At 45.8% G+C, this 20164-nt stretch overlaps 2 protein-coding genes across 5 annotated transcripts; both read right to left on the bottom strand.

Annotated features, from left to right (window-relative positions):
* Window positions 1-405: 405 nt before the first annotated feature.
* On the bottom strand, window positions 406-15534 carry kpna3 (karyopherin alpha 3 (importin alpha 4)). Of its 4 annotated transcripts, none has more exons than XM_084689662.1 (18): window positions 15516-15534; window positions 15248-15387; window positions 13189-13233; window positions 9400-9489; window positions 8783-8812; window positions 8470-8522; window positions 8262-8357; window positions 7115-7200; window positions 6903-6989; window positions 5866-6035; window positions 5139-5183; window positions 4896-5027; window positions 4650-4778; window positions 4161-4265; window positions 3963-4034; window positions 3625-3787; window positions 3371-3465; window positions 406-3243 (listed from the first exon to the last, which is right to left on the bottom strand). In XM_084689662.1, the coding sequence occupies exons 2-18, from the start codon at window positions 15314-15316 to the stop codon at window positions 3145-3147; spliced, it is 1566 nt and encodes a 521-aa protein (XP_084545788.1). In that variant the 5' UTR covers window positions 15317-15387; window positions 15516-15534; the 3' UTR covers window positions 406-3144. The 4 variants fall into 4 exon arrangements, with proteins under 4 accessions (XP_084545788.1, XP_084545786.1, XP_084545789.1 ...); XM_084689660.1 differs by having other exon boundaries at window positions 8470-8529; window positions 8784-8812; XM_084689663.1 differs by having other exon boundaries at window positions 8783-8809.
* A 244-nt stretch (window positions 15535-15778) lies between these two features.
* spryd7b (SPRY domain containing 7b) lies at window positions 15779-19823 on the bottom strand. The gene is made up of 5 exons (XM_084689664.1): window positions 19412-19823; window positions 18464-18580; window positions 18180-18346; window positions 17665-17767; window positions 15779-17075 (listed from the first exon to the last, which is right to left on the bottom strand). Exons 1-5 carry the CDS (start codon window positions 19515-19517, stop codon window positions 16978-16980), a joined length of 591 nt encoding a protein of 196 aa, XP_084545790.1. The 5' UTR covers window positions 19518-19823; the 3' UTR covers window positions 15779-16977.
* Window positions 19824-20164: the final 341 nt, after the last annotated feature.

Genomic DNA, 20164 nt, shown 5'->3' with positions numbered 1-20164 from the left:
TTACTGAGCCTAAAATTATTGATTTTCATTGGACTACTTTGTTTCTCCAGGTAAAGAGTGGTCCATAGAAGCTGTCAGGGTATGTATACGGGTTTAGGGGTCGTAAAGCCACAAGGCAGACGCCCTCCACTTCAGAGGCCTTGCTGCTGTAATATCAGTGTTCTGGTGCTTGAAGGACTCAACACTTATAGCTCTCCCATGCTGGGACGTGATCTTGGATGTATAATTAGTCTACCTCGGAGGGGAAACAAATATACATGCATCCAGTTTAAGTGTGAAGAGATTAGCTGTTAACACACTATGCTACAAAATCCCACTAAATTGACACCTGCAATCACATCTTCATGCCCATCTCAGACCATCTTACACACACACACACAAAATCAGAAGACTGGCAGCAGTGAATCCAACGGCTAACAGCAAGTTTATTTTGGTTAGGATCAGTAATACAGAGACCAATGTCCTGAGGGCGAGGCCATGGGAGGAAATGATGTCATCAAAATCCCCTGATTGGAAGAATTATGGTGATGATGACCAGTGTGGCTTGTGAAGGTGTTGCTATGGGTTATGGGTGCAAGGAGCAGTTGTGATGTCATAATGGGTTACAATGTTTGGTAAATATGACAGGAGAACAGTTATAACTCTCCACAGCAGAGAGAAACATTGACCAATCACGTGGCTTCAGCTCCAGTGACAGAGTGACCACATGACAGTACATCCCCCATTTGTAAAATACTCCCAGTTTGCTCTAAGCATTTCATTGCTTCCGTTAGTTTGTTTGTTTGTCCTTTGAGAAAAAAAGTTTGGTTCTCTTGACTTTTTTTTAAGAAATGAAAAACAAAAGGCACAATGAATTTCAACTCATTCTTGTCTTTAATATGCACAGGAGTTGAAAGCATCAGTGAGCCACCTTAAAGAGAAGAATTCAATCTTAAAATTTATAAAAAGATATAAACAATCTGCGGCCTGAACGCTGTTGCATTTCTTATGCTTTTATTTAAAAACAACTTTTTTTTATTTTCTTCTGCAAGTAAAATCTTGCAACAAACATTAGCTTGTATCGGTTACAGATACAAGACAAAGAAATTGTGAATCTTTAAAGTGGCTCTGTCCTCGGGTGCTAGGCTAGACCCTCAGAACTGTACAACCCCCTGCCCACCCTGCCGTATGATTTTGTTCATAAGACATCAACAAGCAGACCTCCAGATTAACAAGCCGTGGCTGCTCCCAGAACCCTGCTCTGCCCCTCCTTCCTGAGCCCACTTCTAGCCCCCTGCCCTACCCATCCCTTAGTAGTTAGCAGCAGCCAAACAGAGGATTGTACATTAAAACAGCAAGGACACCGTTATCACAGCTAGATCTCCCAATTCATTAACTTGTCATCATCACTATACATTAAATGCATGTTTGAAAAAATAAGAATTAAAAAAAAAAATCTTTAAACTACTAAAGAACATTTTCACCGTCCATCAAGACAGTAAATGGATTCTGGTTCTGTGGAGTCCAGCCCAACACTGTCTGTGAAGTATATTTCCATATTTATATTTCCATATTCTCATGACGGCACTGAGACACATTGAATTTATTTGTACAGTTACTCGTGTTGATGAAGAAACGTGACCTATTAGGAAAGAAGAAAAATATAAAATGAAAAATAAAAGTTAAGTACTTTAGGTCAACTAGTCCTCTTATTTGAGTCTTCAGTTGGAGGGCTGGGAGACCCAGGATCTCCTAAAAAATGTGCATTAGACTGAAGAACACACAAAATAATGGTCAAAATAAAAACATATGCCAACATGGAAGCTCTATAGCCTGAACCAGAAGCCAAATAGTTTATTCCTTCTTTATATAAAATACATTTTTGTTGAGAAAGGCAGGGAGGAATAAAAAATAAAAATTAAAAAAATGCTAAAAGAAAAATAACGGATCAGATAAGTGAAACTAATTGGCTTCTGTTTGACTTTTCTTGTGTTCAATTGTTCAGGTTAAGTTTCCCTTGACAACGCTGGAGATGAAAGCAGTGACATCACTACCTGACTTCACAGGATGTGACAGTACTTGTGTCGCAGTGTATTATGTCCTCTGGGAGAAATGGCTGCAGCCGAGATGTTCCTCTTGTCTTTAGTGTTCCTCCCTCTGCAGGTTGACACGTTTTCACAACAATGAAGCTTTTTAGTTTTTGCTCTTCCCTGAATTAGAGCAAAATTCACATCTGGTTAAATCTCCCAGGACTACTTTTGCAAAATGTTTGTAATTTTGTGGAATTTTCCCCACATTTTTTGGATAATTTTTCCTTTGATACATACAAATCATTAAGCATGATAATCCGAGATAATCCAATGGAAATCATGAGGAAAAAAATAAAATAAAAAGTGACATCAAGTCGTAAAATGTCTGTCAGTCAGTCTGTCCACACAGAATTCACTTCGTGCTGAAGCCCCGCCCCTTCCCTTGGTCCAGGACTCCATGAGAAGGGCAACAGGTTTCCGTGGTAATTCATGGCTTAGCTCTGGGGGGGGCTGGGGGGGTAAAGAGTTTATGGGGTGTCTGGCAAACTTCTGCCTGTGTATGTGCCTGGTTGCATGTGTGTGCATGTGCCTGTGTGTGCGCGCACGTGTGTGACAACACCAGGGGACATCCATGGGAGGGAAAACACAAAAATAAAACTACAAACAAACGGCAGTATTCCTTTCCCCAAATGTGATATGAAGGCTCCTAAAACAACTATGCACACAAATTCTCCTTAACTGTCAAACTGAATGCATGTGTGCAAGTGTGTGTGTGCGCGCGAGTGTGTTTGGCAATTCCAAACTTTAGCCCAAACAGGCTCTTATCCCTTACTATTGATTTTCATGATGAAAATCCTGCCCTCACCGGTTGCCAGATTTGTAGAGGAGCTTGATGGATGAGCAGGACTCCAGAATACAGTTGTCATGTTAGGAGTGAGGGGTGAAATTTAGACTCCTCGATGTGTTGGTGGTTGCTTATTGTGGTGGTGAATCCTTCGATAGTTTCCATTCCATATTAAAGACTTGTGGAGTTGATCCTTGGGTACCAGGTTGCCAGGAGGGGGATGAATGAATGAATGTCAGTGATGGTTGGACAGTACCCGTGCAGCTGGTTGAACGAATCAGAGCCCGGCTACTAAAAATTGAACTCCTTTGTTTGCATGTTGGGGGCGGAGTCAAAGTTGAAGGTTCCTCCTTGAGTGGCCTCAGGGATCAAACTGGGATCCTCATCAATCTGAGAGAGAGAGAGACAGACAGGACAGAGAGAAGTGAGAAACAGATTAGCTAAATGTTCCCCTGTCAGAGATACAGTCATGTTTGCGTAAATGTGTCTCTGAATGCTGATGATCATGTAAACTCACATCATCTCCTGAAAAGTACTGGTCTATGATCTCAAATGCTAGTTTGTAGATGTCCTCGTTCTCGTGCTGCTGAAGATTCTCAATCTTCTCAAGACCTGAGAAGGAAAGGGTCCAGTCAGAAACACACACAACCACCTTCTTACCACACATCCACCTTCTTACCACACACACACACATCCACACACACACACCCCTTCTTACCACACACACACACCACACGTCCGTGCCTCAGCCCTCTGTCCACACACTCATACCTCCACACTCCTCTATGATCTCAGCGATGGTGCTGGCCTCCTCTCCTGCCATGATGAGGACGTTCTTCAGGCCGTCCAGCACCACCTGCACCACCTGGGAGTCCTTTACTGCCAACAGGCTGCAGAACGGAGGGATCACGTTCTGCTCCACCAGGTACTCCACCTAGACACACACACAGTCAGTCGGTCAGTCAGATGACACCAAGCCAAGAGGAGCTGAATACAAATCATGAAGTGATGAAAATGAACTGTTCTGACTAAAACGATCCATCGATAGAGGAGTGAGTGAGAGTGTGTGTGTGTGTGTGTGTGTGTGTTTATCCAGGCGGCAGGCTCACCTGGTCTTTCCTCCCACTGATGGTGAGGTTGCTGATGGCCCAGGCTGCCTCCTTCTGGGTCCCAAAGTCCCCCTGCAGAGACACAAGCTGTCACACTGTGGCCAAGGCCTGGTTCTCCCTCAGGGTCTCTCACTCACACACAGGGTTGTGTTCCTTTAAAACGTGGCACATGCATGTTGTGTGTACACACACACACACCTTGGCTAGCTGGTTGATGATCATGGGGATGAGTCCAGCGTCAATAACAGCCTGAACCTGCTGCTGGTTCCCAGCCGTGATATTGGACAGGAACCACACCGCTTCCTGGATACGGACCAAACAGACACCGTCAAACCATGCAGGTCACATGACATGTAGCTCACATGACATGGGCCAATCTGTGGGGTTGTGACGATAAATTAGCTTTGATTGATGGAGGGGGGAGGGAGAGGAGAGAAACAAATCAATCAACATGACATTTCTTTCACAAAATTCAATTCAGTTAGTACGACAGCTGTTGTCATTTTATAGAACCAGCTGTTGTTCTTCTACATAACCAAGAAATAGATTGAAGATGATTACAAGTATTCTATTTTATTACAGAAACAACTCTGGCTGCATGCCAAGTCTGAAGAGCGCATCGCCCCCAGCAACAGGAGAACAGAAGAAGAACAGAAAGCCTTCTTCTTCTGTCCTTGAAAAACTGACCTTGTTGATCTTCTCCTTGGGGTGTGTGAGCAGGTTGGGGAAGTGGGAGAGGACGTCACAGTTGAGCACCACCTGGGTCTGCTCGTCCGTCCCCGTCACTATGTTCCCCACCGCCCTCAGAGCTGCCGTCTACAGGATGTGACATCACAGGAAGTCAACACCAGAAAGTCGGCAGCGCAATGTCCATGACAGGAAACCTACAGAGTAGATTTAAGTTGATATCCACCTATCTGTGGGGGGCCTCACCTGAACTTTGACCTCCTGGTGGCTGAGCAGGGGCACCAGGAAGGGCACCACGCCTGAGTCGATCACCATCTGGATCTGCTCGTTCCCCCCATCCGTCAGATAGGACAGAGCCCACACCGTGTCCACCAGGATCTGGACACACACACACGCACACGGCTTAGATTTTGTTATTTCTTTGTCTACCCTTTGATTTCAAAGCAGGGTAACCTTTCAACTGTTAGGAAGAGGAGTACGTCTACTTACATTGATGTCAGTGTGGTATATAAGAACACACAGGGCAGGCAGGATCTGGGAGAGGGGGAAGGGAGAAAGAGGGAGGCAGAGGGGGAGAGATGATAAGATGTGTCAAAACCAGGCTGGATATGTCCCAGTGAGTAGAGCCCCCGGGTGGAGCCAGTACACCTTAAGCTAAAGTCTCAGTGTAGGAGCCCGGGTTAGATTCCAGCCCGGGACATTTCCTGTTTCTTTCCACTCATTACAAAACTCAAAAAAATATAAATGTAATAGATATTTATAGTGATATGTATTAAAACTGTCACCCTGACACTGTGCATCTTCACGAGTGGTAAGACAGCCATCAGGGGAACTCAGCATGATTCTGCAGTCTGCTGCTAAACTGGACCAGGAGAGCCGTCTGTCCCAGCTGCCTTACACGCTAAAAAAACTCCCTGTCAAAATACTTACACACAAACGAGGAGCAGGCTGCTAGCTAGCCACACAATTACTTATTTAACAAGCCAATCTGAATAGACCTGCTTGCTGCACTTAAGTATCGGTCCGATAACAGACCAATCAATTACAGAGGTAGACAATATTCTGCTCAAATGAGACAGTCAGCCTGCGAGCTGCTAGCTGAGTGTGTTCTAGCAGGATGACAGCTGACAGGACAGAAGAGATGACTGTCCTACACCAGGGGGAGGAATACCCAGACAGCCATGAAAATCTCCACAAATGATTCACACACACACACCTCCTGGACTGTCTCCATGGGGGGCGGGGGGTCCTTGTTGCGGCAGAGGTTGACGATGACCCAGGTGACGTTGCGGAGGAAGGTGATGGGGATGGAGGGGTTGATGAAGGACAGCAGAGGCTTGACCACGCCCAGGGAGATCACATAGTCCCTGCACTGGGGCCCGTCACCTGGGGCACAGCATCATCAGCATCATCATCCTCCACGTCATGAAGTGTCCATCTATAACTTAAGCACTATTCTTTTGTGTAACCACAAACTACCGAATTGTGCGCAATTTTTTTGCAGATCCTCTTTTTTGTTTGACTCTTGATTCCTACCTATAAGACTGGTCATCCTCTTTAAGTAGGGATCATAGTATACAGTAAAGTAGGATCATAGTATACCGTAATGTAGGGATCATAGTATATAGTAGTGTAGGGATCATAGTATATAGTAGTGTAGGGATCATAGTATACAGTTATGTAGGGAACATAGTATATAGTAATGTAGGGATCATAGTATACAGTAATGTAGGGAACATAGTATACAGTAATGTAGGATCATAGTATACAGTAATAGTAATAAAGGGATCATAGTATACAGTGATGTAAGGAAACATAGTATACAGTAATAGTAATAAAGGGATCATAGTATACAGTGATGTAAGGAAACATAGTATACAGTGATGTAAGGAAACATAGTATACAGTAATGTAGGATCATAGTATACAGTAATGGTAATATAGGGATCATAGTATACAGTGATGTAGGGATCATAGTCTACAGTGATGTAGAAGTGGCTACCTGGCTAACGTCAGGCTTCAAGAAACCTCTTCAGGAGAACTCCCCCTAGCTGCTAACCCCACACGAGGATGATGAACCCCCCTAGCTGCTAACCCCACACAAGGATGATGAACCCCCCTAGCTGCTAACCCCACACAAGGATGATGAACCCCCCTAGCTGCTAACCCCACACGAGGATGATGAACCCCCCTAGCTGCTAACCCAACACGAGGATGATGCTGTAAGCCAGCCGTCACAGACTGAAACACTCACCAATGATGTTGCCTAGCGCCCATACGGCTTGTTCACACACATTCTGGTGGGGGGAGTGGAGCAGCCTCAGAAACAGGGGGACTGCATCTGGACACACACACACACACACACAATTGTGGTCTCACACACAAACACACTCAAATGCACACTAAAAAAACACAGGGAAAAACACACTCTTGGCGATGTCTCTCTCACACACACACTGAACTCACTGGATTTGACCACTGCCTGCGTCTGTTGTGATGTGCCAGAGGCTATGTTGGTCAGGGCCCAGGCCGCCTCGAACTGGAGGGATGGACTGCAGGACACACAAGAGGAGGGGGGTCAGGAACACACAGACAACGTGTGCGTAGAAGAATGGACTCTCAGAGAATATGAGAGAGAGAGAGACACAGACAGACAGACAGAGAGAGAGAAAGAGAGAGAGGCAAGGTCCCTCTCATTCTCTGTGGAAGAACACTGACTTGAGGTCAGTTTAAGTGTTCCCTCCCTGGTGGTGGGAGGGGTGAGACTGAACTGGGGGTGAACTGATCCCAGCTCAGCCTCCCTGCAGAGCGTCCAGGGACTCTTCAGGGGGCTGGGTGTTCCCATCACCCACCGTGGTTCCAGATACTTCACAGTCTGGCAGGATGCAGCTGTGGGTCGCCACGACAGCGCCTGCCACGCGTTGCTACGGTGACAGTATTGCTGAACCCAGGGTCCTGGGAACAGGGGAACTCGGGGGAGGAGGGAACGGACAGGAATGCTGTTTTATTTGAGTTGGCCCAAAACTAGCAGGACGGACACACTGCCCTGCTCCTCCCTCTCTCTCCCTCACCCACCTCACCCTGCTCCTCCCCCTCACCCTGCTCCTCCCCCTCACCCTGCTCCTCCCCCTCACCCTGCTCCTCCCTTTCTCCCCCTCACCCCTCTCCTCCCTCCTCCCTTTCCCCCCCCCCCTTCTCTCTGCTCCTCCCTTTCTCCCCCTCACCCTTCTCTCACTGCTCCTTACCCTCACCCCTCTCCCTTTCTCCCCCCTCTCCTTCTGCTCCTTCCTCTACCCCCTCCTCCCTTTCTCCCCCCTCTCCTTCTGCTCCTTCCTCTCCCCCTCCTCCCTTTCTCCCTCTCTCCTCTCTCCCCCTCTCTCCTCTCTCCCCCCTCTCCCTTCTCCTCCCTCTCCCCCTCCCCCCTCATCCCCCCTCCTCCCCTCACCCCTCTCTCCCCCCCTCACCACGCTCCTCCCTTTCTCCCCCTCTTCCCCCTCCCTGCACTCACATAGACATGGAGAGAACTCTTATGCATGCCTCTATCACAGGATATGCACACACCTGCATGGACGGGCATATGGAGGGGGGAGAGATGAGAGAGACAGAGACTCACTTGTCGTCCCTCTCCAGACACTTGACCAGGATGGGCAGGATGCCAGACTTGATCAGGTCGTCGATGGGGGGGTTTCTGTCGCTGGAGAGGAGCTTTCTGAGGGAGGCCAGAGGGGAGCAGGGAGGGAGGGTTAGATCACGGAGACAGGCTGAGGTGTGGTCAGTGTAGAATCAACGTGTGCTGTGTGTGTGTGTGTGTTGGCGCTCACCTCGCAGCCTGTACTGCACTAAGCTGGACCCCAGCATTGTCACTGGTGGCGTTCTTCAGCGATAGAGAGAGAGAACCAGAGAACACGTTACAGCACCACATTCAGAGGAGAGACAGAGAGAGAGAGAGAGAGAGAGAGAGGGACAGAGAGAGACGGGGAGAGGGAGAGGGACAGAGAGAGAGGGGGAGAGAGGGAGAGGGACAGAGGCTAGAGAGGGAGAGGAAAGTGGTGAGGGCGGCAAACGGGTTTAAAGGAGTGAATGCGTAAAGTGGAGGAGAGACAGGAGAGCTGCTCTCACAGAGTTGAGCCTTACCTGCAAGATGGCTTCTAGTGTTACATTCTGCTGCAGAGAGAGAAAGAGAGAGACACACAGTGAGAGACAGAGAGACGTACGTCACAACGGTTACAGTGCAAACGACGGCGGCAGGATGTCAAAGAAACCCTCCCTGTTTTATGCTCAAGTTATACTTGCTCCCTTCGTACACACACACACACACACACGTACACACACGCCCCCTGCTGTTCTGGAGGTGCTTTATCAGCACTGTGTTCTCTCTCTGTGTTTAGTCTATGAGCTCTCTGGCCGAGACTGCCAGGCCCATTCATCACTGGGACATTTTCTGAATGCATCACCTTATTGCAGTGGCCATTCGTCTTATTAAGTTGTTAGGGCACTGAAAGCAGTCCGGACAGTCTAAACAGAGTTAATGCAGAGGCTCTGCTCACTAGCTCATTCTCTCTGAGGTCAGGGGCGGCATTACATACACCCTCGTTGTGGAGGAAGGTGTGTGTGTGTGTTGGTGGATATATTCCTATATGGAACACACTTCATCTAGGAGTAGGTGACTGGCGATGAAAAGGCGTGCAGGTGTCATCCGAGTATGTGATCCACATTCCAGATATTCCAACTGTGTAAACACACACACTCACCCCTTTGAAATCAGAGTCGACGTCGGAGTCCTCCAGAGACTCGTCCTGAGGAACGTTCCTCTTCTTCAGTAGATGTTCATCTCGTTTGCTCTGGCAGACAGGAGAGAGAGAGGACATGAGAGGGAGAGTTGATAGACCAAGGAGAAAAGGTTGGGTGTGAAGCGCCATGGGTGTTTTCCCCCTGAACGAGGCGATTGCATCACCTACCCAGCGTTCATTACCTGTTTGAATGCAGAACAATATGATATGTGACTGTCAAGAGTGAGTTTGTGGATAAACGACCCCGACACCCACCCCTGTTGAAGGGGGTGTAAAATACTATAAGTCAATACAGCCTAGAATGCTGTGGAGGAGCGTAAAAGGCAAGGACAATATCTACATCATGTCTAACACACTCTCTGCACTGCGCGCACACACACACACACACACACACACACACACACACACACACACACACACACACACACACACACACACACACACACACACACACACACACACACACACACACACACACACACACAGCGTGAGTCAGTGGTAGGAGGAGATTCCCTTGGCCTACATTCCAGTATGTGCGTTGTACCGCCGACTTGCGTCACCAATGACTAAACGAGACACATTCTGCTCTCCCCTCCCTCCCTCACCCTCTCTCTGGCAGAATGGAATGTGCCAGACAAGCCAGTCCAACTCAGCACTTAAAGGTCCCATGACATTAAAACTTCACTTTAGGAGGTTATTTAACATTAATATGAGTTCCCCTAGCCTCCCTCCTGCCTTTGGTCCCCCAGAGGCTAGACATTTCAATAGGTGTAAACTGAATGTCTCTCCCCACCTTCAAGAAAAGGCTCAAGACGCACTTGTTCCGGGAGTACAACGGTACTTAGGAATGGTTTGCTGGACCCAATGTTAGTTTCCTCAAAGATCCCCCCATCACAATGACTTAGAGACTTGTTGCTCTTGTTGGTTAGTGGTAACTGATTTAAATTGTTGTACTCGCAGTGAAATATTATTTTTTTACTGTTGCTTGCTTTTCTACAAGTACACTTGCACTTAAAGCGATTCATGTTGTTTAATTGTAACTTGTTTAACTTTGTTTAACTTTGGCACTTATTTTGGTTGTTCACAATACGTGCTTCATGTTTTGGCTACCCGCAATGTTTTTGGGGCTATCTTGTTGTTATTATCAGTGATGTATGCACTTTGTAAAGCTCTCTCTCTAAATGAATACATGTAAACCAAGCCCTGGGTATTCTTCTCCGCCCTTGAGAAAGCTCACACTCGGATTTGAAAATCTTCACCTTGTGACATCACAAGGAGGAAGGTTACCTCCCCTCTCTCTGCTTTGCCCGCCCAGAGAACCTGGCCCGCCCATAAGAAATTGACCTACGACCGTGCAAGTGTTTTTATCCTTGAGAGACCAAGGCTAGCAAACGCACAAAGTATTACATTTGCTCAGTTTGGATGTACAAAGGAAAACAAAAGTATTTTTACAGTTCCTTCATCCAAGCCTCTGAAGACCCAGTGTCTTAATTTGATTTTCTCTGGAAATACGCCGACACAACTTCTCAAAGTTTTGTATGTCTGCGCCAAACATTTCAGCCAGGACTGTTTCCTCAACTTGAGCCAATACAATGCTGGCCTTGCTGAAATTAAATTGTGGATCAATACTAACTCTCCTTGGTCCAGCTACAAACCTCGGACAAGTACGTTCAGACAAGTAACTAACGCTATATCATTTTGTTGCTATACTGTATATGGTCACCTAGCTTGCTACCCTAAGAATGTGGCTGTAACATTAGCTCTGCAGCTAACAGCTGAGTTACTGTCACTAATGTAAAGGTAGATAGCATCAAGTATGTGTGTGAATTATACACGTGCTGTAACGCGAGGGTTGTACACTTTTGTTATTTGGATAATCGTTCTGCTGTTGGTGTTATGGCACACGCAATATTCGCCTTTCCCCCTTATTGAAATGACTGAGTGTGCACCTCTGCAAACCAGGGCGATCAGATGAGAATGGGCAAATTCGAGGCATCTTACAGCACGGTGCTACGAGCCGTTGCAATACATCCATTGTAAACATTAGCGCATGGTGCCGCCTCTCTCCTCCTCATTAGCATTTAAAGCTACAGACACAAACAGCGCGTCTTGAGGAAAGCTCATTGTGGGACTGCTCGTAGTGGCTGTTATGCACCAAGGTTGAATTTCGAGAAAGAGACTTCGGATACAGTATTAGGGGACCATACAGTATTAGGGGACCACTAAGGCCTATATAAAAGCATCCAAAAACAGCATGTCATGTGACCTTTAACAGTTCACACTAACATCCCTTTCCATCCAGCCCTCTCTCCACTTTGACAAGTGTCTCTCTCCTGGTAGAGTACCAAGACATCACAACCCTCACACACACATTCCGCAACTACATGAACGAATCTGCATGGAACCCACTTCCTTCCGTTTCATCTCTGAGTCTCTCCCGCTCTTAAAAGAGGGGTCGCTCTCCATGACAACCCTGTTTAGCCGCAGCGGAACCCTCGACTGTCCTGTCACACTCACGAGGATCGCCATTGGATGACCCTTCAAATGGGCCTTTCTCTAAGACTCTCATCCTCCGGTTGTCAGGTTGTGACTCTCCACGGAGGAACATGGCAGTGAGGGACAACACATGACACAGCAATACCCAGTCGGGGCATGTGGAAGGATTTCTCTTCCATCGGAGGGAGGGAGGTCTGTGGAGAACAGGGGTTGTCCGATTTCACAGGCACAAAAAGAAAAGGAAGGGAGGAGGAGGAGAGAGAAAAGGAGGCAAGGAGGCCTATGCAGAGGGAGGTCTGAAAGGGCGATCCTGGGAAGAGAGTGAAAGAGAGAGTGAAAGAGAGTGAAAGAGAGTGAAAGAGAGAGTGAAAGAGAGAGTGAGAGTAAAAGAGAGAGTGAAAGAGAGAGTGAGATTCAAAAGGTGGGAATATAGCTTTTTTATTGCGTAAGAGAGCATGTAAGTCATGTTTAGAAGGGCAAACAGGTGGTGAGAAAAACCCTAGACAGTCTTGCTGGGAAATTTGCGCAAGACAACCTTCCCCCCCTGTTCAGACACCTAATTCTGGAGCAGGCAGTACCCATTTGGAACATTGATTTGTGCCGCGATTGTTTCTTCATCAATATTCTATGAACCACCAGAGACCTTTAAAGGCTTTTGGTGGGGTGACAGTAAAAATAGAAAACATTGAAACTGAAATATATATATATATATATTTCAACTTATGTAGGTCCCAAAACCCTGGTAGTCTGGGATCTCATAAAACATCCTGCAACGCACTGTGCTTCAAGGATCGCAAGGGACTCTCACAAGACAGAGGTTTTGGGGGTAGAGAGTTTCAGAAGCCTGTTCATATCACACCTAACTGGAACATGACTCAGGTCTGGGCGTGACAGAGACCAGCCTGTGTCACCAGGTCAGAAGCTAGGACTCAGACAAGAGGTGGAGGCCTCTCACCGGGGTCAGAGGTCACACAGAAAGGTTGACCGTCCTGGGTGGGGGAGGAGAAAGAGACTGGGGTTGACCCCTGGGCCTTGAAGGGTCAGACGGATGAGGCAAATGCACACAGAGAGAGAGACAATCATTCTGGATGACCGGACAGAAGCACACAAGGCTACCCTGTCTCTGCCCCCCCCCCCCTCTGCCCTCAGCAGCAGAGTACCAGGCAGAGTGGGCGGAGTTGAACTTGTCAACATGAAAGCAGGATGAGGGGTGTGTGTGTGGGGGGACAAAGTCTCACAAAACATGTTCCTTACCTTTCTCAGCTCCACTGTTACTTCGTTTCGATGTCTTCTCATAGTCTGAAACACAAGAACAGGGAAAAGAGCAAAGTGAAGTGAGGCTACACTGAATATATGCACAGCACACAAAACCCGAAAGTGACAGTTTAGTAACGCGCGCTTGTGTGTGTTTGTGTGTGTGTGTGTGTGTGCCCAGTCAGCCCACACCCATGACTGAGTGAGATGGTCCCAGATCTTGTGACTGTTTGCTGCGGTTCATATTGCCATCCTAAATAACCTCTTATGTAATGTGGGTCGCAGACGCACAACGAGGAACAGGTCAGAGGAACAGGCCCCACTCAGACCTCCTAAACTCCCCTCACTCCTCCTAGGGGGGAGCCCAATGCATCTGTCCTCTAATCCATGACTGGACAGGTGAAAGACTGGCCCCCTCTCCACAGCTTGTTTGAATCTACTCATAAAACTACTCAGAACTCAGAGGCTTTGCCGAGGAGGGGAACACAGCGTGTTCTGGAGTAGACGTTCTCAAACTTTGGTAGGTGTAGAGCGATTTTCTACTGTTTGTTTTTTGATGGTAGTGCTTCTTGAGGATGTGAGCAGGCCCTTGCTTGCTCCACAGTCTGACAAACTGCAGTCAAGCTGCCAGACAAAACCAGCATTCAACGGCAACACTGCTACATTGTTGCCTTGCCAACAAGAGCACTTTCGCTAAATAAGGACAGTTGTATACTTATACTCTACCAGCATTGACCATGCATGGACTTCTATTCACATGACCCGCCACTCCGCTATAAAAACAAGGTACTTGTCGTTACCCCTGAAAAGCAGTCAAGCCAACGGGAGCTGATATTGCGACTCCAGAGACGGCTCGAGCAGGATAAGCATGCCTGAAATAGCAGCAGAGGAGCATTTGGGCATGTCTGTCTGTTATAGTAGCCATGTGCTTATCACACTGGCTGTCTGTTTCAAAACAATCCCCCTTTGGAGATAGGACACTACATGGGTTTTTAGATGGCGGCGACTTGGATTGTATCTATCTGATGATGAAGACATCAATATTGTCTCTAGCGACGTACGTTCTATTCAGTTGCTTTGCCCAAAGACAGACTCCTTGATCCGTAAGGGGAGTCAGTATTTTAGATCTATGTGAAAATATCTGTATACCTGTTAACATGGTCGAGTGTGGCCAATCAGTCAACAGATCCTAGTTAGCTAGAGCTAGCTCTACTAATCTAGCGTTTAATTGAGACGCCGTTGATATATCCCTGGGACAAAAATGTGCTACCTGCGGTGCTAACTACCTCGACCAAGTGACCTATTCCATCATGAATTAGTACTTCAAAGCAATACTTTTGATGATGGGAATGACAGACAGCTGTCGACGACCAACACGGATCAGGAATTACATATCAAGACTCGCTAATGTGGCTAGCTAAGGCACCGCCGGGCGTTTGCTATCCTAAGCGTGAAGTGCACACCTCCGACTTTAAAACATGATTGTTAACATAGCTAGAAAATCTCAATTTCAAAACATATTGCTCTCAATTTAAATAGGATATATATATCAGAAGCAACAGTTAACTCTATAACGTTTAACATAAAATTGACATACTGCATCAATCCAATCCCGTGCTAGCTACTACGGCATCTGCAGACTTAGATTGACGTAGAGCTACGCCTTCGACGTTAGCAGGCCTGGAGTCCAACCCAGATTGCCTAAGACTTGCGCTGCTACACCAACCATGGTGTAATATTCCTTGTCTGTAACTTCCTTAAATATCGTCCTATTGTGTATTAATATACGTTAACTTCGCAAGGAGGACCGGGTCCCTGTATGGATACATGAAGTGGATTAACATAGCCTCGATAGGGACGCTTTTGGTTTGCTTTCCATGAAGCTGCCCTTCCATCAGATATACTGAGTCTGGCTAACGAAGCTAGCCTACGTTAGCTATCTTAACTAGCTACAGGGCTAGGCTTCCCTCAAAGCTTACAGTGGGAAAAAAAGGCCTGTTAGTGTTGTCGTTCACAACTACAACCAATTGTGGACCATCGTATTCAAAAGTACTCATACCTCGACATCACGTCCCTTGTTTTTGAAGCTCTTGATGCGATGGTTTTCCAAGCCGGCGTTTTCTGCCATGGCTCTGTGCTGTGTTGAGTCCACCTCCGACGTTCGGGATCTCCAGTGAAAGACAGGGTACGGTGGCTATGCTGATGAGTTGAAAGAGGGGGAGCAAAAGACGTAAGAGAACGCAGAAATGAAGGAGGAGCTATGCATATTTATTATTAGCTGGGGTTGTCCTCATTCTTGGGATCCCTCTGGCTGTATGGGGTCATACCTTTATTGTATGCCTTGTCATCTCATCCGTCAGCTGCTTACAGAATAATATGGATGAGCTAGTTTCATACACACAATCCAGAAATATTAAAATAGCCAAATATTTAAATCGTCTCATGACATAATTCATAAAATAATATATCAAAACCTTGCTAAATGAAAAATGGATGCTGGATCCATTTGGAAATCCATGACGGGGAAATCTGTGATTTTGTAAAAAAAAAAAAAAGTAATCAATGAAGCAAGTGAAAGTCTCCAAACAACTTGATTTTTCCAGACACAACAGTTTATTGTAGTCAACGGTATGTTTTTGAATTTGGTTTGACAATCACATCTTATTAGTGCAAACAAAAGCAAGCGATTCTTTAACAATAATGATAGTATGTTCTACGTTGATGGAGGATTTGCTTTCTGATCTTTGAAACACAGTAGCATTGGGAAAAGTATATATCCCTGAAAACAACATGTTTGTTGACATTTGGAATAACCATCTAAATAGTGACAAATGTCCTCAATGGGAGAGCACAAACAGAAAAAAATTAAACAATTAAAAATACTGATAATACAACCAAGAGGTCCAATCTACTGTTCAATAGAAACAAATATTAGTAGTGCTGGTTGTCTATCTATACATTAAATAAATACAAATATATTTTGGGCATATTGATATATGCCATCCTTTAAGTATGGCATTTAGAGTTCTGAGGTCACGTTCCATAATCAAACACGTAGCAGTAACGTCTATCCACAATACATGGCTTTCTGTCCTGGTACACTTGCTTCTCATGGATGCTCCACAGAACACAAACTTACTTCCTCAATGTTCTCAGAAAATAACAAATCCAACACGAATGGATGAGTGACAGCTGATTAGATCTGTCATAACCCACGAGGGGAGAAAGCGAGAATGCATTTTAAGGAGTTCCAACAAGGGCTAGAAAACACGTAGCTTAGCCACAGCTGAGCTTGGTGGAAAGAGATCAATAAACACTGTTAAACATAATTGAAGAGGAAAAAAAAAAACTGACACCAAAACAGTTTGTTGGCAAATTGAGCAAAACGATAATTTCAGAGGTAAAGCGATATCAAATGACTACAACTGTCTGTTTTCTGCATATGCACACCACACGCACCATTTGTCCGTCAAAGCTGATTTGGGATCAGTTTTCCGTCCATCTAAAGTTGATCCGAGTGAAAAACTAACCTACCAAACTGACTCTAGAACAGCAGCTTAAGGACACTGAGTATTAAAGGATGCAACACACACAGAGAAACACCAGACGAGATCAAACGGGGTCACAAAGCTTAGCACATTCCAGCTAGGAGTGCTAGGAGTTACCCTGTGTGTGTGTGTGTGTGTGTGTGTGTGTGTGTGTGTGGTTGTGTGTGTGTGGTTGTGTTTGTGTGGTTGTGTGTGTGTTTGGTGTGATAATGGGTACACAGATTATAATTTAAGGTGCAGCTCAAAAGATCTGCTGTTCAAACAGGATCTTCTCGAAGCCCTGTGGAGGCGTGTGGTAGAAGTCACTGAACTGGCAGTCTAAGATGGCACTGTCATCCACTGTTGGAGCAGAACAGAACAAAGAGACGTAAGATGGTTGGATCAGGAAACAATGCAGTTACATGGTTTAGTCTTGATGGTTCATGTAACAATTTGATGTAGAAGCAGATGTGTTACAGAAAGTGCAAAGTGAATCCACTGGATGTTATCATGTTCAAAATGGGCCTATATTGCCCCCTTGTGGCAGAAAAACTACAGAAAAACAAACAAATGGAAGTACATTTCGTCATTTAGCAGACGCTGTTATCCAGAGCGACATACAGCAAGTAGAGGGACATTCCCCCCCGAGGCAAGTATGGTGAAGTGCCTTGCCCAAGGACACAACGTTATTTGGCACGGCCGGGAATCGAACCAGCAACCTTCTGATTAATAGCCTGATTCCCTACCCACTCAGCCATCTGACCCCACTGCAGCGATTTCAAATGAATCTGCATCATTAATCTTTTGTCCTGATGTGCCAGACTACTAATAAACCTATGTATAAAACTCTTGTGCAAACATTGACTTTCAGCAGAAACTTGCAGAAACTAAAGCTACTGCCGGGAGATTGGCACCCACAGCAGAAGTGGAAGCGATGCCCCCCACTCACCGTAGACGACAGGGAACACTGTGCCCCGGATGCCTGATGCTGGACAGTGCATGTTTTTCCCATTCAGGTACAGGTTTAGCTCGACGTGGTCATAGGTAATGCCCTGGAACAATGAAAACAACTGTTAACACATCCTCACTATTGGAAGACAATGATTTTGAAGTGTATTCAGAGATTCTTCCTAGTTAAATCAAATGTGACAAATCAAACAATAGTACATATTTGATTTAGATGATTTAATTGTTGAGACAAAAAGGGATTTAAATCACAGTTTGTTTTAATGTTGTTCATAGCAAAAGTAGCACATTATAATAGAAAGATTACGACACAACTAAAGCTGTGTTTTGGGAAGTTACCCCAACCATTAGTAAGTGAAGTCAGAGAACCTCAGATCGACAGCATGCGGGGCTTAGCAAGCAACGATGACTGGAGCAACACAACGACCCCTGGGAGAACCCCTCCATCTATGGTCGAGCCAGCTGATAAGACCAGGTTGCAGACTGCTCCAGACTCACCACAATATCCCCTTCCTGGGGCAGGCTGTTGGCCGGTAGGCGGTTCTTCTCCTCGTTATTGTGGTACACTGATCCATCATGCCTGAGCACCAGGCTGTTAGTGTCCCTCCCCATTGGCACCTGGCTCAGATTCACCTTCTGGGTTGCCACACCTATCCCCCATACACCTAGATACACAAAGAGACTAATTAAATAATGGTAGGGGCCCAACCCTAATCTCGCTTTATCTACCAATCTCCGATTCTAGATTGCGAGGATCACATTCTGTACAGGCTATCACTTACCAGTTGACTGAATCTTGAACTCAAAGTAGCTCTTGTTCTGGTGCAAAGGAGCGTTAGCAAGACAACCACCTGTGCCACATATCCGTCGCCCGCTCTTAACAATCACGACATCTGTGCCTGTGAAATCAAATTCGAAAATTAACTGTTTGGGAATTTAAGCTGTGCGTTAATGTTAACAAGAACAACAGTAGGCTACATGTAATAGCTTGGTCGTCATCAGCTTGGGTTAATCATTAACATAACATTGCATTAGTGAATCAGTGAGTGAGAGCACCGTCATACTCGAAGCACATAAGCCGGTGTTATGTCCCTGCTGGTTTCCAAACTAACTGGTTTCCGTATATTGTGTTTACCTAACAGCAGCAGTTGTTGCCTGCCTCTTTCACCAGATTTGTCACACAATCACAACCATATTGCTGGCGATTTTCAAATCGTTTCCCAGATCTACTGCAGCGAAAATGTTTGTTTAAGTAAGCACCACATCACAGCCACCCACAACAACAAAGATTAAAAACAATATAGGCTAATCATTCAAGATCGGATCGAGTTGGTTTCGATCTTGAGGCGAAAACATAATGTGATTGTGTGACGAATCTGGTGAAAGAGGCAGGTAACAACTGCTGCTGTTCGGTAAACACATATACAGAAACCAGTTATATTGAAAACCAGTAGGTACATAACACCAGGTCGGAAGAACCTCTGGTGCCCACGCTGAGGGAGATCGAGCGAATGAGCTAGCTAACATCTTATGATTGTCTGTGTTTATAGCCAACACATTTATATCACGTAAGGTATATGTCGTGGCGTAGATACCTAGCGTTAGGTATCCAAGTAGCGTTACAGTACCAACTAGTACCACAGTTAGCTAACAATAGCCTAGCTTCATAACCTAATCATACCCGTCTAGTGTAAACTGTATTGACGCTCAATTGAACATAAAGTACTTACCCATGTGATGCGTGTCTAACTGGACAGTGGGCATTTCTTTAAGAGGGATATGCCCCGACCCTCCATCTCCGCAGCATCCCAGACAACAAGTAAACATTGCAGCCATTCTTGAACTGACTCAGAACAACCGGAAATGATCTCAATTAACGAGTCAAAGAGCGCTAGAGGTGCGTGAGCGAGGCATAACCACTCATATGAAACAGCGCTACCCTCTGGAAAGTCCAGCGAACGTTCCAGGGGTCCTACAGGCGCTTCTTGCCAACGTGTCCAATCACATAGCTTGCTAAGATACGCAGTTGCTCCTGATGGCATGGAAACAAGGGAAGAAAATCAAGGTCAATTTTTTTTTTACACGTGACTTGGTAGCTATTGGTTATCAATGTGTCAAGCTTGGAAACACAGCACGATCACACTTTAATGCTCAAAACACATATGAAGAGAAATGGTCGTGCAAGTCCACATATCAACATGGTACCTGTGCCATGAATCCAGCAAAGATAATAGTGCTCGGTCATTCAAATGATGGGTCTTAAACTAGTGTAGTGTACTTATATGCGCAGTCAGCTTATAGGTGTTTAGATGTTTATGACTATGGTTGGTTCATAAATGGCCGCGAATGACAACGTTAGTAATTGTTACAAAAGCAACATCCTCTTGATCAGTGGTGTTTTAATCTAAACTGTACACATTTGACAATAATGTTCGGAATAAAGTTGCTGTCAAAGTAGGGCGAAGGAAGCAGTGATCAGAAGC

Source organism: Hypomesus nipponensis, chromosome 23 (genome assembly GCF_054491055.1).
Source record: "Hypomesus nipponensis isolate SF chromosome 23, ASM5449105v1, whole genome shotgun sequence".
Classification (NCBI taxonomy): domain Eukaryota; kingdom Metazoa; phylum Chordata; class Actinopteri; order Osmeriformes; family Osmeridae; genus Hypomesus; species Hypomesus nipponensis.
Note: the sequence above shows the minus strand (reverse complement) of the source record. Positions and strands in the feature narration are given on the sequence as shown.